A 17,391-nucleotide genomic window follows, 5' to 3' on the forward strand; every position below is an offset into this window, starting at 1 on the left:
CCTGGTACCTCAAGATTGTCTTCTGTTTGAGATGTGGCTCATCTGCTGATGCCTTTCTCTCATCCTGCTTTATGACTGACAACCCCTATTGTGCATTTTAGTCCTTTGTTTTGTGTACTTAGTATGTTAGTATTTGTACGGCATTTATAAGGCTTGCAAGAGTCACGCTTTGGTTGTAGGCATTCTACAATGGCATTCTTAGGCACAATTTCTTGTTGTCTATTTTCATTTACTCACAGTAAAATATAGTCCAAAACACTAAATGGAAAACTCCAGAAATGATCAATGTATGTATTTTTCTTTGTCTCTTGCTGTGAGAAGTGAGAAGAAATCCTGTGCTGTTGTTCGGCCCATCCTTCCCTGGTTTTAACTCTGTTTTCATGTTCACCCTGTGTGATTTGCACCATAGCAACTTTGTAGCTGCCTATCCCTCCTTACATGTTTACAAAGCCATGCGTCCTCCATAAGGCTTACAGGCTTCTGAAGAAACAGAAGTGTTAGTGTTGGACACACTTGAATCTAACCTCTGCCAATAGCATTGTTTGGCATAAGCTTCTATTGTAAGTGGAGATGGCATAGAGTGTGGCTTCCACTGCCTGTGCTGTTAGCGTTCACAGGCAGCGAAAGTGAGCATTGGGGCCGGAGGCTGCGAACTGAGATGTGGTTGGCTTTTTCAAAGGTTCCCTGCGCACAGGGAAGTGATGCTGTCTATGCTGATGCACTCTTCTTCCAAAGATGTCTTCCAAGCAGCTGCACATGCTCTGTCCACTCTCTTGGAACAAAATGGTAAGGGGAATACTGTGTTTTTTAATAAGGAGGAACAACGTTATGTTGTTTTCTTATAAAAGCTATAAATTCTGAAAAATTCAGATATGTAGATGGGGCTAGCTGAAGTGTGTATGTATGTATATAAAGGATAAAAAAATATATAATAGGTGTATGTTCCTCAGGACTTCTGCTCATTTATGGCATATGTGATACATACTTGCAGAAACTGGAACATTGTATCCATTTTAAATGCAGCCATGTATGATGCAAACTTACAGAAATTGTAACATTGTATCTACTTTAAATGCATGTTTTGCTTCCATCCTTATATTAATAAATGTATTTATTATTATTGTCATTACAATTTTAATAACTGTGTAGCTTTCCTATATATCTATAACCTATTTTAGGAACCAGTTTCTGTTGATTGACTTTTAGCTTACATACCATGGGAATTTTTAGAGTTCTCATCAGGTCTTTTTCTCTAAAAAAGATTGCCTGCATTTTCCTGTACATATTTATTTATTCTTCTTAAATAAATTTTACAGGAGTGCTAATGTTTGATGGGCTATTCACTGTTTCAAAACTGGTAAAATTGTCCAGAATGAAATGTTTTATATTTACGATTTTTTGAAAATGATTTTTTTATGTATAATCCCTCTTATACCTTAGGAGGTCCCTTAAGCTTTAAGGTCCTGGCTCAAACTGCTTCAGATTCCTGACCCCATAAACAGGAAGTTTTGCCAGGAAAACTTGTCTGGCATCAGGCAGGGGGACTTGGCAGCTCTTATGTGATATTTTTAGGCAGTGAAACATTAAAAAAAAAAAAAGGAAGATTGATCTGAGACACAACAACGTAAGCACCACCAGATTTTTGTGGCAAGGCCAGGCTAGTGAGGAAGACACGCCTCCTGCAGGCTGTTCCTTCTCTCTGATGGCATTTTAATAAAAGCAGAACCTCATCAAATGTATTGCGTACATGTGTGAAATTGTTAAAGAACAAAGTTAATCGGCTAAGAGTGAATCGGGCACATCACACAGAGGCTTGGAATAGCCAGGCCTTGAGTGATGACAGGGCCTGTCCCAGGGCTGAGTCATCACAGGATGTGTCGTGTAGCTATGGAGGTCTGGGCAGGGATTGCATTGCAGCCAAGGAGCATTGTGTATAGCTCCCCAGGGGAGAGGAAGCTTGCTGCCAGGCAGCAATAGTGTGGTGAGGCTGTGGGTCTTAACTATGAGGAGACTCTGTTAGGTCCCTCCATCAGTCGTTAAGATTTTGTGACTTGGGGTTGCTTTTGTTATGGCCTTTGTGGGACAATGACCTTGTGAGTCAGCTTGGCATCTGTTTGGAATCAGTCCCTGCCCTCCCTTCATGCTCCCCCACCTTTGTTCCCGGCTCTCTGCTAGATGTGCTTAGATGCCTTTGCACATCCTGGGCTTCCTGGTATAAGAGAGTAGTAAGATGTTCAGTGGCTTCCTTATTTAGCTCCACCACCAAATTCACACTGCAAGCAACTTGAGGCAGTGACTATGAAGACTGAAGGGATGGGAAGGGTTTTTGTTTTTGTTTTTGTTTTTTTTAAATCAGGATTGGGTTGGCAGAAAGGAGAACTGGGCTCTTAGACAGGAATGGTGACACAGGCCAGCAATCTCAGCACTCCAGCTAAAGCAGGAAGAATTGTATTCAGGGCCAACCTGAGCTACTAAATCTCAAAGAGAAATTAAAGAGGAAGAGGAATAAGGAGGAGGAGGGGATGGAGAGGGAAAAAAATGGTGTCTTGGCACCATGGCGATTTGAAGGCTCAGGCCCAAATACCTTTTGTGATAATTTTCTCATTTAGTTAAGCAGTTGCATGAATTGAGCTACCATGTTCTGAGTTCGTATCATGTACTAGATTCCATACAATCTACACCCTTGTGGTACGACAGTTACATAAAAATTTTAGGCTAGTGGTGTCAAATTCTAATGGGGAAGATGGACAAGAAGACTAACTAAGGAATGTGATGCATGAGTTAGCCAAGACAAAGGTCGAGCTGAGAAGGAGGGTTTGATCTTTGAACCAGAGGACATACAAGCATGAATGAGCACTCACTAAAGGTGACTACTGTAGGAGTTTGCGTTTTGTGATTTGTCTTTGAATGCAGATAACCTTTTGCTAAAATAGAGCCGATAAAGGCAACAAACTTCTACAAGTAGGTAGGGAGACGTGAAAATGTCCTGTACGCTCTGAAGGGACTTCACGACGACCGCCCTTCTCCCTGTCATGTTTCCCATTATTGAGCAATGCCATTTCTGCATAGTTAGATCGAGATGAGATTCGTGAATAAATCATGCAGCCCACTGAGATGTACAAAGTAGTTCAGAGCATCCCAGACCAGGCCATTCCACTGGCCTGTCACCAGTGAGCGATATGCCTCCACACACCTGCGGTCCTTCTCCTCAGGCCTGCCCCTGGCTCCCATCACCAATGGAGGAATGGCTTGCATCCATGCACTGATGTCTAGCATACTTGTGCTTCCTAGCCATTTTGTGAGATTCCAAGATTAGACGATCATTTAATTTTCATCCTAACTGAAGAGTGCTGTTTGCATACATTGTTCTACAGAGCACTTCTTTCTTATGGGATTTAATGTATTAATCACACTAATACCTGTCTACTCTGTAAATAAAAAAATTAACTGGAAACTTCAATAAAGAATTAATAAATATGAAAATCAGAGGATGTCATCTATTTGTAAGATATAGGTGACTATTAATGATCTTTAAGTGGCTAATGAAATATGTTATATGTGTTCTTGCAATTGTGAGCTTTCATTACTATAAGTAACTTGAAAAACACCTTATAGTTAATTTCAGGAAAATCCTGCTGGCAAAAGGAGTATACCTGAATGTCTTGGAATTGATGCAGAAGCATGCCCATGCGCCTGAGGTGGCAGAGAGTGGCTGCAAGATGCTGAGTCACCTGTTTGAAGGAAGGTACTGCACATTCATGAGTGTGTGTGTGTATACATATATATATACATTTATATATACACATGCACATACGTATACATACACATGTGCATATACCATATACTAAGCCATATACCTATACACATACATACACACATGCCTATATGTATATGTATATATCGGGGCACTGAACCAGGTGGAATGTCATTCAAAGCTGTTGGAATAGAAAACTAAACATGGTACATGAGACCATACCTCTTGCCATCTTCCCCCTGATATTCTGGAATTATTTTATCCAAACATTAAAAAGTGTAGCAGAGGCTGAAGAAATATGGTGAAGGTTTGCTTCTGTGCTTTAAGCATTGTGTTATCTGGCTTAGAAATAATAAATATGCAAAAGAACTGATAATAGCTTTTAAGATCAATATATATGTGAATATACCAAACTATAAATATAAACATTTTGCAACTATTGCTTTTCAGAATTAAAGCACTATTTATTTATTACAATGCATTGTTTATTTCTAGTCTTTCATTTAAATTAACTTTGGCCTGTCTTCTTCCTCTTCTTCCTTTCCCAGTGACACTTTATTCCAAAGCACCTCATGCCAACCTTAGTGACACTGTGTGCCTGGTTTGTGGCACAAAAAAGACATTATTACATGTGGTTGAAATGGTGAGAGGGAGCCAGAGGCTTACAAAACCTGCCAAAAACTGAAATTCAGGCAGGTATCCCCTCCAGCCATAAATATTCAGTATATTTTCTCAATCTATTAAGCAAAAAATGTATAATAATGGTGGCATTGTTTGATATCAAATGGAAAGCAGCCATACAGGAAACAGATATGAATTTTTAAAGTCATCTAGGGTACAGGTGCTACAGGTGAGTTGGATCTTGTGCCTTGGCTTGTTGTCAGACTCTCTTGCAAGGAAGAAATGAACAAATGTCTTCATTTGTTCTATATCTTCTAAACATTGAATCTAAAGCATACCAAGTAAGAGTGCCGCTGAATTACAACTTCGTGAGCAGATGAGATTTATTGGGGTTATTTAAAGGACTATGGGTGAAGAGTTAGTTCCAGGAGCAAAAATGACTCAAAGACGACTGCATCGCCAAAGCCCTCTCCAGTATGGGTGACAGCTCACAAAGCTAGGAACCTAGAGCACACTGCACAGACAGGCCTCATCATTTAGGAGCCTTACCAAGTCCTACCTCTGAGAACTGACTGTTGGGAGCCAGTGAGCCTGGCTCTTGCCACCACACTCATGCCCATTCACCCTGGCCACACCACAGTCCCAAGCACTGTTTTAATAGACACTGCCAATCTCTGGGAATACTCCATTCCTTTCTGCTGCCCTACATAGCATCCTCTAGCTATTCAGGGGTTTTCCTAATACTGAGAATAACCTACAATAGCTCATAAGGGCTTCTGGAACAACAACAATAACAACAACAATAACAACAATGACAGGCCTCCATTTATCAACCTCAATTTCTTTTTCTTTTGAAAAATGGTCAATAAAACCTCTTTGGCAGAACCTTCCCCCTCCCCAAACCCGGGAATTCTTTTCCACACCCAGTTCTGATTCTCACCCCATGCCAACATCTGGCCTCCACCACTGCAATCCTTTTTCCCATGACTGTTTGACAGACATCTGATATATGACCAACTGACCTTCCCTTACAGATTTGTCCCTCAAGTAGATTTGTCAGTTACCAGTGGTTTGGGAGTCAAGAGAGTTGGACCTTGATCTTTGGTATATTTAAGATAGAAGGGTTGTCTGCCATGGAGGCAGAGATCTGGAAGACCTTTACTCATGCCTTGTGTAGTCTTTGGACACCATACTCTCATGTACAGTGGCCCCAAGCCCCAGAGAACAACTCTTGAGAAGCCTCGGGATTTCTCAGGTCCTTGATCATCAGTCATCTTCCTCGATTTGCCAGAGGAGTTTAGAAGCAGAATATCAAGGGTGTTCCTCCCTGCCTCCCCCCCCAGTACCCCCCCCCCCAGCCAAGAACATTTCGCAGAAGGTAAAAATGTGACTGAGATAGGTCTGGCTGGGCCCTAGGGGCAGATAAAGAAGGCCTTCACACATTGCTGCTGGTTGTGGGAAGTCCCAGGCACTAGCCTGAAACAGCTGATATTTGGGACTGTCACAGACAATATGGCCACCCCTGGGTCTTTATGCATGAAGATTGTGTGTGTGTGTGTGTGTGTGTGATCTAGATTATTTTCCTCTTTTTGAGATAGTTTCTTTAAAAAAAAAGAATGAAATGTTTATAGTTTTTTGGTGTGTTTTGTTTTTTTGTTGTTTTTGTTTTTTATTTATTTATTTATTTTAAAGGTGAGCCAAGCCTCTTCAGGCAGCTGGTCTAGTCTGAGAGTCTTCTGGGAAGCTCTGCAGGTGCCGGTGCCTGTCCTTTTCAGGCCTGGGCTGCTCTGAGGGAGTCATTCGGCAGTTCTCACAGCTCATACAGACTTGGGACGGAGAAGCCTAGTGAATCTTGTCACTTTCAGGGTTCCTGAAGGGTCTGAGTAGTTCATTCCCCGAGTTTAATGAGCTTTCCCTCGGGGTGAGATGTTTCTGCCTCTTCCTAGGACACACAGAGCCTTAATGAGCTTCCTCCTATGTGGAGGTTTAGTCTCGGAGGAAGCCGAATGACTTTATTGCTGATACGAGCCAGCTATCGAATGGTTGGGCTTCGGGATTCTTCCAAAAAGAATAAAATAGAAGAATCAGAAAATAAACTTCAGAAGCTCTGAGTTTGGGGCATAAGGATTAAATAAATTCATTTTCACGAAGGATTAGGACAGGCTTGGTGCATTTTAAGTTGTCAGTAAATCTAGCTGCTAACAATATGGTTATTATATATGAATAATGTAAGATGTGTGCACCACACCTACAGACTCATAAAGAATGGAGTTACTTGTCTTTCACACAAGTCCAGCTAAGCTATCCTTAGGTAATATATCTCTGTCACATTTCTCCTTTCATAAATGCTGTTTTTGAAAACTCATTTGCAATATTTAACTTTCGGTTCTGGTGGTGCTGGAAGTGTGTGGGCAAGTTTCAGTTGAGGAGGTACTGTGTGGGGCAAATAGCCACGCTGCCTTCCAGAGCGGCATGTTTCGTCACCCGTGAAAGAAGAGAGGGTTCCATGAAGGTTCGATGTCCTGGTGTAGGGAAATTCGATGGCAGGGAGGCAGGAGTGGGTGGGTGCTTAGGTTGGGGAACACCCTCATAGAAGCAGGGGGAGGGGGATAGGATAGGGAGTTTGGGGCAGGGAACTGGAAAAGGGATGATAACATTTGAAATGTAAATAAAGAAAATATTCAATTTTAAAAAAAAAAAGGCTGGGCGTGGTGGCGCACACCTTTAATCCCAGCACTTGGGAGGCAGAGGCAGGCGAATTTCTGAGTTCAAGGCCAGCCTGGTCTACAGAGTGAGTTCCAGGACAGCCAGGGCTACATAGAGAAAAACCCTGTCTCAAAATAAATAAATAAAATACAAAATAAAAATAAAAAATAAAAAGAGTGGCTCAGATGTCTTGGAGAAGCCAAGGGTTTAATGTGAACTAATAAACTTTGGATATAAAGTCTGGTGATGCTAACCTGGAAGAGGAACCTTGATATGTATTATGCAGGGGTCCTGGCCTTGCCTCTTTCTAGTTAAAGGATTTTGGTGTTTCCTCCTCCAAACAACAAGTTTTTTAATCTGGAAAATGGGGGTGTGAACATTTTTCTGGGCTGTTGCCAGTGATCCACATACTGACCAGAAGGAAGGTGTTACCTTCATAAAACTAAAGCAAAAAGATATCGGGGCTATTGCAGATCTAATTATTGAGGTCAGAATTTAAACTCTTGAAGTTTTTGTTGGATTGAAATGGATTTTCTTGAAGTTTTGGATTGGTTCAAATGCATTTTCTTATAGCTTTTCCTGTTAAAAATTCCATTGGCTCTTATGACCCATATTTGTTTCAGTTCGATGCTTTTACAAATAAACCAGGCTGTACTTTCTTTTTCCAATAAACAACCAATTTCTATCTCTAGTAACCCTTCTCTGGATACAATGGCAGCAGTGGTCCCTAAAATACTAACAGTGATGAAAGCCCACGGAACGTCTCTGTCAGTCCAGCTGGAGGCGCTGCGAGCTATCTTGCATTTCGTTGTGCCAGGTGAGTCACGGAACGGATCCGCACTGAGAGGCAGCCATTTAAAGGGAATTTTGCATTTTCATGACACATTGTTTTCTAGGCCAAGCTTAAAGAACCAGATTCTGACGACCGCGCACGCAGGTCTTTCTGCCAAACCCGAAATTAAGTTCATGAGGAAGAATGACGTAGATGAGCTCATAAGATTATTTAGCACTTCATTTACATAAGAAATAAACACAGGGTAAAAAGCGGACCTCCTGTCCCTAAGGACTATTCATCTCCGATGCTTTGCTATTTTCTTTGCCGCCAGCCATGTTAAAGTTCGAGCTAGTACAGAACAGCCCTTCTCTGTTGCTTCAGACCCATCCTTCTTGTCCGAGGTTAAGTTAGCGCTTCTCCAGCAGAGCCACATGGCCCCTCCCTCATTGACTTTAAGGCCTCCTTCTGCCTGGCTTTCCCCAGCTGTCACCTTGTTTGCCCTTCAGCTCTCTCTAACACACCTGTCCCCACGTTCTTTCAGCACGTATTATTAAACGCCTCCCGTTCTGTTCTGAACACCGCAGTGCTTCACTGGGTTGAATGACACAGGGAATGAGGGCAAAGCGGGATGTCGGGTGCTCAGTAGACAGAAGAGCAGCTGATTGGCTTCACTGCAGACAAAGGTCCGGCATGTCTGAGCACATTGACGCACCTAATGTCTTCAGAGGAGCACATAGGTCAGAGAGTAGATGCCTATGGCTCAAGGAGAAGTCAGCTGGCAAGAACAGCTTCCAGGCAGAAGGAACGTGAGCGCAGAGTGTGGGGGGAGTGAAGACAACCCGGGGAGGGTATGGTGATGAGTCTGGGAGGACAGACCACAGACCCTAAGTGCAATGCTGAGCGATTGCGATTTCAGATGGAGAACAATTAAATTTTATTAACGGCTCAAACATGTTCTGAAAACTTAATAATGGCCTGACTTGAATTATTTTTATTGTTTCTTATATCCTATTTACAAACACTGGAAGGACCCCTTTTAAACTTTTTAAGAAAAATGTGTCCCTCCCGGGCTAACGGGATTGTAGAATTGATACGTTTCTGACGCACTCTGGGAAGAAACCTGAAGTAGTACCATCAAAAGTAAGCATGTGTTTAACATCCTGAGGATGGTTAGAATGCTCTACTACTAAGGGCTGGAGGATGGTTTTCAGGGTATTAATTTACGTCCAATCTAGTAGTATTGCCTCCTTTTTGATCGAAGAAAGTGTGTTATATAAGTCTGAGTCACATTACCCATTTCTTTTAAATATTTTCATGTATACATGCATTTCCCCTTTTGATTATATCTCCACGAATTAAAAAAAAAAGTTTAGATTTCTGAATAGCCTATGTTTAAACTCTTATTTTTGTTTTTTATAAATCTAAAATATACTCACATATACATATGTATTTACACACAGAAATATATGTATTTACACACATGTGTGTGTGTGTGTGTGTGTACCATTAGGGAGTCAAGAGCTTGTTACATACAATTCTGATATCAAGCAGTAAAGTGAATAACCTTTGAAACTATATAAAATGTACTTAATAATATGCATTAATAATTGGGACCACTACCCTGTAGTTCTGTGTCCAAATTTGCAATCCACATCAATGGTGGAGTTATATGGGGTAATTGAGTGGGGGATCCATGTAAGATAGTTGGTTATGAGTTGATGGCAGTCTAATGAGATGATGTAGTGAATGAGGCAGATGTAGTGGATGAGGCAGATGTAGTGGATGAGGCAGATGCAGAGAGAACAGAGATGAGAGATAAGTAGAGGATCGCTAATATTCTTTGTTGCTCATATAAAGTTCCAGCTTTTGTGAAATCCATACTTATTCTCCATAGAATAAAAGTTTACTAAATCAACTCTTTTCCATAGTGTCTAGGTGTTGTTTTCTCTTTCAGAATTAAGAGGATTTTCACTGTGTGACAAGTGTTTTATAAGAAGAGACTCTTACTAATTTTATGTTTTAAACCTGATACTTTGAATAAAAACAGAGACCCGCCTGTGTGTTTTAAATCAATTCATCATTTCCCACTCATCACTGGCAGTTCAGGCATAATTTTTCTTAAAGTTTTATTACTAATTTTTGAATTGTGTAGATTGAGTAAAATGGAACAACAATTTGCACCCCCCTACCCGCTTAGTTCTTTAAGGTAAGGTCTCACTATGTAGCCCAGGGTAGCCTTGAACTCACAGACCTCTACCTGCCTCTCTCTCCAGAGTCCTGGACTTTGAGATTAATAAATTATTTTTGTAGTCTTTCCATGCTCAAAATTTATTCCTTTTAGGTGGGTAGGTTCTTAAAGAGCAGCAAAAGCCTGCTAGCACCATACCTGTTTGTTAATCTCTTTTATTAAAAAACAAAACAAAAAAAAAAAACACTCTTTGGATATGTACTTATTTTGTTAAAGGTTTTCTGGGTGTGTATGTGTCCCCAAGTTTGTATAACTATAACCATATGCATACACTGCACATGGGCACATGGGCAAGTGGTTGTGAACTGCCTCACATGGGACCTGGCCACCTGGCCATTAAGGCTGGAGCCTCTGGAAGCACAGCAAATGCTCTTAAGCTCTGAGCTGTCTGTCTAGCCCTGCATGATTGTAAACTGACCCTGAAGCACTATAGCTAGTGCTATAAATAGTCAGATGATTACTGATGCTCTTTAAAACGGTGAATTTAAGGCTACACTGTATATATGTAAACAGGTATTAGTAAACACAGCATTCATTATGTGTGCACATTACTAGGCACAACATTAGCATCTGTCTCCTTTACTCCACACAGCTGCCATTCTTCTTTGCCATATATAGGGGATGAAACTAAGGTACACAGACCCAGAGATCTTTGCAGACTTCAACTGATGCTACCTGACTCTACCCCATGTTGGTGTAATGGTGTCTCACAAGCCACTGTTACCCTGAAGCACTGTCCTCAGACCCTGGAGATATGGGGAGAGGAGGTATGGACCTGCCAGTAAAAGGTTAACAGTGCACGCAACTTGAAGAGAAAGGAAATGATTCCCATTATGGGAAGCAGAGAGCAGAGATGAATGTTCAGGAACAGCAAGATGCTGATGGCAACCCATTGCATGAGGCTGATGATTTTACTACTGAGCGTGACTCGTTGGCACACGTGCCTGTGGACCAATGAGAAGCTTCGGGCATCTGTGCAGGCATAGTCACTGAAAATACAGCAGAGATGTGAATGCTTTCAATGAGGATGGAAAGTTCCACAAGGGCGGGAACCTAGTCTGACCCAAATTATCCTAGCTCTTGGCAAGAGGCAGTGTGTGGAGCCTAAATGCATTTGACGAGAGTAAGTCTGTATTTGTCCGTGTTTGTTCTTGAATTTAGGACTATTGGAAGAATCCAGGGAGGACTCTCAATGCAGACCAAATGTGCTCAGAAAACAGTGTTTCAGGACTGACATCCACAAGCTGGTTCTAGTCGCTCTGAACAGGGTATGTAGAACAAGGGTTTTCTGTCTTTATACCATTAACGAGACTAACATCTGAGGGTCTGGGGGTGGGGCTTTGAGTTTTACTTTACTTTCTTGTTGTTTACTATGATAGTTAGAAGTCATAATTAGAACTCAGGGTGATTGTAGCAACATTGGGGTGGAAAATATATATATTAAAAGAAAGATAAGTATACAACTAACTAATGCAAGTTTCTACCTTAGTTTGTTCAATCAGAATGTCAATCAATGAGCCAGGTCTAGATATCAGGCCCGGACTGCTGTTTTCTCCCTGGTAGGCCGTTCTTCTTTTATGATCCTATGCAAAAAGATTCAACTAGTAGAGACACACCAGACAGAACATGGCTGTCTTCTCTGATGCCTCTGTATGTTTTCATAGCTCTTCTAAGATGAATTATCATTAGGGTGACGTCAACAGAGCTATCGATAATTATGACTTGAGATTCAACTATTATTGATCTAAGCAGGGACTAAGGAAAGTGTTTATTCAAGTGAGGCAAGGCTTTGGTATATGACACAGAGTGTTATAATTCAAGCTGAAGGTAACCTCTTTTGGATCACCGACCTCCCACTTATGCTGGACCTGGAGAGTTGTTCACACATCACAGTGTTCTGGCATCCGTTCCATAGGTTGCTGTCTGTCTACTGTCATTTCTGGGGAATAAAGTAGACTCTCAAGTGTCTTGGCTCTGTCTGTGTGTATGTGTCTGCAGGGCCACACCTGCCTCTTTGTCCGGGGAACCCAGGGAAAGAAAAGCTCGTTTTCTGATGAGGTGGTTGTAGGTAAAGACTTTCTGATTTGTAAAAGCTTAGAGCAAAATACTGAAAGTTCAAATTTAACAATGTATTTTGAGCTAGTGTTGGTGGTACCAGCCCTTAATCCAAGCACTTTTTGGGAACAGAGTCAGGAGGGTCTATGTGAGTTCAAGGCTATTCTGGTCTAAAGGGTGAGTCTCAGGACATCCAGGAATTTATAGAGAAACACTGCCTCAAAAAACAAACAAAGGTGTATTTAATTCTTAAATAAGATGGTCTAAGACATCACTCAAACACACACACACACACACACACACACACACACACACATACACACACACACTTATTAAGGGCACAGAAAGGTTTGTAGAAAGTATAAAATTTAGAGGTAGGAGAAGAGTTGAACACACAAAAAGATTGATCTTCTTCATCGAAGTTTGTAAAATTAAAGCTGAGGTACCTTTATAGCCATTATAAAAAGTGTAGTAGTAATGACTTAAACTAGGTAAGCAAGTATGAAATTTATATGAAACAATCAGTTTGCATAAAGATTTGCCGGAGAACTTGGCAAGGAGAGATAAGTCATGTAGTCTAATTCCAATGGGATAACCAAATGTTTTATAAGATGTTGGAACACACACTGGTGTTACGTTGGCACTAGAGGATATGTGGCACATCCCACATGATGCTGGCTTGAAAATTAGACACAAGCAAACTATGCAGTTGGTTCATGATATTCCTCAACACTGAAAGAAACATGGTTAATACAGGAGTTTCTGTAATCAAGCTTATGCCCAGTTATTTTGAGAAAACATAAAAGTAGAATATTTATTTTTTTGGCAAAAAATACATACCAAGACTGAATGGAAAGGTAAACAAAATAAATTTTTCTGTATATATATGTAAATGTTATCAACTTAATTACATATATAGATTGTAATCATAATGTGGATTCAAAAAGAAAAAAAGGTATTTCCAGAAAATTTGGTAACTAGCTGTGATATCTCATGCCTATAATATCAGCACTTGGGAGGCTGTGGCAGGAGAATTGTTACAAGTTTAAGGCCAACTTGGCTTACAAGTGAGTTGTAGGTCAACCTGGGCTACAGAGTAAAAAAAAAAAAAAAAAAAACAAACAAACAAAAAAACCCCAACACAACAAAATGGCAATACCCACTACAATTAAAATGGACATATCTGGTCAATGATTGCATTTTAATAGTTTATAATATAGAACTATTTGGATGCGTACATTAAAATATTGGATAAAAATGGTCATTGTTGCATTATTTGTAATAGAAAAACCTGCCAATAAGCTAAGATTTTGCTTGGTGGAAACTTTGTACTATGGCAGGAATGTGCAACTCTTCAAATGTATGGAGACCTTGGATTAGTATTTTGTCAGATAATAGTTTGGAATAATGATTAATTTTAACAAGGAGTTGAAGACAGAGGTTACATTTATGGGTTCTGGACTGAACAGTCAACTGGGAAGTGTTACATCTTAAGAACGTACTATCAGCAACTCTGACCTGCGTTGCTTGCCAGCAAAGGTTCTGTCTGTAGCAGTCATTACTCAAGTGCTGGTGATGAGCAGAGCCCTGTCCCATTTGGCCTAAAACGCATGTGCATTGTAGGCAAGAATTGAACCCATTGTTCTGTAGCCTATGAAATTTGAGGAGTTTTACTGCAACTTAATTTAATCTGTGCTGATAACATAGAGGGCATTGATAGGTGACAAACAACGTGCTATACTATTTCCAAATTTGCTAACTCTGTGTAGAGGTTCAAAGGCAGTAAGATGGCATTTTAAATGTACTGATAGGTCAAAATCACAGATTTTCCATAAGCATGATATTTTCCGGGTGTCAGTTTCTTCTTCCATTTCTTGTTTACATTCTATGGGTAAGTGTCGCTGGAACTGGTATTTTCGCTGTTCCCATAGCTTCTCCCTTCTATGTCTTAATTTCTGTAGACTATACACTTTGTTCTGTTTCTTTCACTGTGCAAGACTTTCTGGTCTGAGTCCGACTCTACTCATCATGCTCCAGTTAACCCTTGGAGTTTAGATAGCAAGCAGATAGAGTGAACAGTTTATCACACTGGTGCCTGGCACACAGGGTGAACTCACTAACTGTTGTCACTGTCACTATCAGATTTTAAAGTGCCTTTGGCTACGAAGGCCTAGGGACAGGAGCAGTCACTTCTATATACTCGCTACTTGTTTTCCTGTCCACCTTGGTGAAATAATTTAATTCTGTATTGAAAGACCATGTAATGTTTGCAGTTAGCTTTAGACCCGTGCTTTCTAAATTTTATTTTAATTTTATTCTCTCAGTTCTCTCAGTTCTCACTGATCTCCTCAAGTCCTTTGTTCTAGATTTAATTCATCACCCATCTTTTTACAGAACTTTTCTTAAAGTTACATTCCCTAATATTTTGTTTTATGATCTTTAGTTTGTCAGTTTACTGTGAACTCTTAAAATGTATGACTAACTTGCAAGTCCTCTAAAAGAACTTAAAGGTTGTAGATGGTAGATAAGAGGGTGTTTCTAATTAATGTCTATTGGTATCCTTCCAGTGATATATCCAAAGCTTACACTTGGATATTATTTGGAACTAATAAGTTAGTCTTGATTTATATTGAACAGTGATGCAATAAAGACTGTTTTTAAGATGCAATATTAGGTAAATGAATGCAAGCCCACAATATCATACATAGATTATATATATATATATATATATATATATATATATATATATATATACATATATATATACATACATATATACACACACATATATACATATATGTATACACATATATACATATATATGTATATATGATATATTATAATCATATTATATATAATTACTTCTTTTCAAACTTACTTGAGTGTTTGAACCACTATACTCTTATTTTTTAGTTGTCTAGATGCTGTCACTTTAGGTGTTGTCACTTGTGATCACACAAGAACAATGCTGTTGTTATGTAGACAGTCATAGACTTCCTGTTACAACTTCTTAATCAGTTGCTAAGCTAGACATGTAAAGGTTAGAGGTTAAGGGAAGTCAATACTAGAAGGACCAATAAATAAGTAAAAATTTGGTAGAGGTGAAGGTATTAAACATGAGGGCTGAGGACATGCCAGTGACAGTGAAGGCAGCATGTCACCCAGTCCATGATGATCTTGGTGCAATCTCTGGAACGGAGCTAGTAGAGGGAGAGTACACATTAACCCAAGTGGTGCTCTGACCTCTGTGTGGGAGGTATGTACCCATACATATACACAAGTGCACTCCTGCATGTGCATGCACATAAACAAACAATGCAATAATTTTAAAAGGATATTAAACGTAAGGAGACTCACATTATACCTGGCTTATGATCCATTCTTTAGTTTAGAAGCAGAACTGAATACATGACTCGTGAAGTTCCGCATTAAAGGAAATTGCAGGTTCCTTGGCTTGAAAACATCAAGTATTTCAAGACAAAGACAGCAGAATGGAAAAGCCACTGCAAGTCACCTTTTCTCCTTAAACATGATTTTTACATTATCTGCTCGGAAGTGTGAACCTCACTTTTTCCACGGATGCTTAGAGATATATAGTGTGTCTATGCCATTAGATTTGTGATAATTAAATGCTAGTATACGTAAATTTATTTCTTCACTTTTTTTTACTTAATTACTTCTTATTTAAAATTTTAATATAACATATAATTTAAAATTATTTCTTGAGATTAACATAATTACATCATTTTTCCTTCTTTTCCTCCTTCCAGATCTTTCCATATACCTCTCTTTTTTTGATTCCAGATTCATGACCCCTTTTAAAATTAATTGTTACTAAATGCATATGTATATATACATATATATTCCTAACTAGAGCCTGCTCTGTCTGTATGATGTTACTTGCATGTTTTCAGGGTTGATCCTGTGGGAATGGATAACCATTTGATAGGCTCTTCCCTGGGGAAGACCACCTCTCCAGCTTTTAGCGTTTCTCAGTCATTTGCACAATTCTTAGAGGCAAATGCCTGCAGTTTTGTCCATCCATGAGGTGGCTGCCCCTGTGTGCTGCAGCTGTGCTAACGCAGTGATCTCACCTGCGAAGAGAGCTTAAAGAAAGGACGTTTGTGTAGTTTGGAGTTGCAGGAAGTGGTGAAGAACACGGGCAAATGAATGGCTTTAAAGTTTGAGCGTGGTATAGAAATCAAGGAGTGGGAAGGCAGCAATTAAGTGGTTAGGGAACTTTTTGTCTTTGAGTGCTTTTAATTCCGAGTCGTTAAGAGAGAAGTCTGATTATATAAAATTAAAGGGTAGCAAGAATATGGAGGTAGTAGGTGTAGACGTTCCTATTAATAAATTCAGAAGGGAAAGAAAGAGGACGCTTTGGTTTGCCTCAGCTCCTGTCTTCTTTCTGATGAGAATTTCAGCCTGGTTCTCACTGTCAGTCTGTGTTGATTGCTTGGACAGATGCTAATAGTGCGGCATCATGAGGGCTGTGATAGAGAATTGTATACTGAGATGACACCAAAAATCTCTCCACCTTCACATGGTGAGACCATGTTCCTATATCTGCAGAAATCCTTTACCACTTCTGTGTTGGTATTACTCAGTTCTTTATTTGTGATCTTCAGATTCACAGAATGTAACACACATCTACTTGGCTGCAAAATAATTCAGAATTATTATTCAGAGAATTAGATGCTAATAGTGTTGACAAACAGAATTTCAAGAAGGGGAAGATAAGAGTGTCTCAATTAAATGATACAGGACATAATGACAAACTGAGAAGCTAGAGACGGAGGACAAGGCACAGAGAGAGAGGCTAATGACGTTCCCAGACCCTGTGGGGAATGAAATGCTAAGTCACTCAGCTGATGGAGGAGCATATGATAGACAAACCAAGGCTGGAGGTAGGGAGTGTGGGCATGTAGGGCATGTAGGGCATGTAGGGCATGTAGGTTCATCAGAGCTTGTGATCTGGCTTGACGTTATCTCAGCATTGTCCTGTAGCAGTGTGTGTGTGTGTGGGGGGGTGAGATCAGGGAAGGTAGATACCCTGAAGTAAGTGTTTGCATGATGTGTTTGTGTGAAATTATTCCCGAAAGACATTGTGGTAATCTTTGAAAGAAATACTGTAAGTTGACTGTCACATTGTTGTAGAGGTTAGAGAGTCTGGTGCAAGTGTATGTGTGTGTGTATGTGTGTGTGTGTGTGTGTGTGTGTGTGTATATGTGC

General features: G+C 40.0%; 1 protein-coding gene across 3 annotated transcripts in view; it reads left to right on the forward strand.

The window, feature by feature from the left end:
* Window positions 1-17,391, forward strand: part of Lrrk2 (leucine-rich repeat kinase 2) — a 143,334-nt gene that overhangs the window by 28,700 nt on the left and 97,243 nt on the right. For all 3 annotated transcript variants that reach the window (XR_875310.3, XM_006521277.4, NM_025730.3), the window contains exons 11-14: window positions 680-786; window positions 3,616-3,745; window positions 7,774-7,898; window positions 11,266-11,372. Coding sequence is in view for 2 of the 3 variants with exons in the window: in XM_006521277.4 (XP_006521340.1) it covers window positions 680-786; window positions 3,616-3,745; window positions 7,774-7,898; window positions 11,266-11,372 (469 nt within the window). In the remaining variant the exon portion in view is untranslated. The remainder of the gene's footprint in view (window positions 1-679; window positions 787-3,615; window positions 3,746-7,773; window positions 7,899-11,265; window positions 11,373-17,391) is intronic.

The sequence above is a fragment of the Mus musculus genome, chromosome 15, assembly GCF_000001635.26.
Source record: "Mus musculus strain C57BL/6J chromosome 15, GRCm38.p6 C57BL/6J".
NCBI classification, from domain to species: Eukaryota; Metazoa; Chordata; class Mammalia; order Rodentia; family Muridae; genus Mus; species Mus musculus.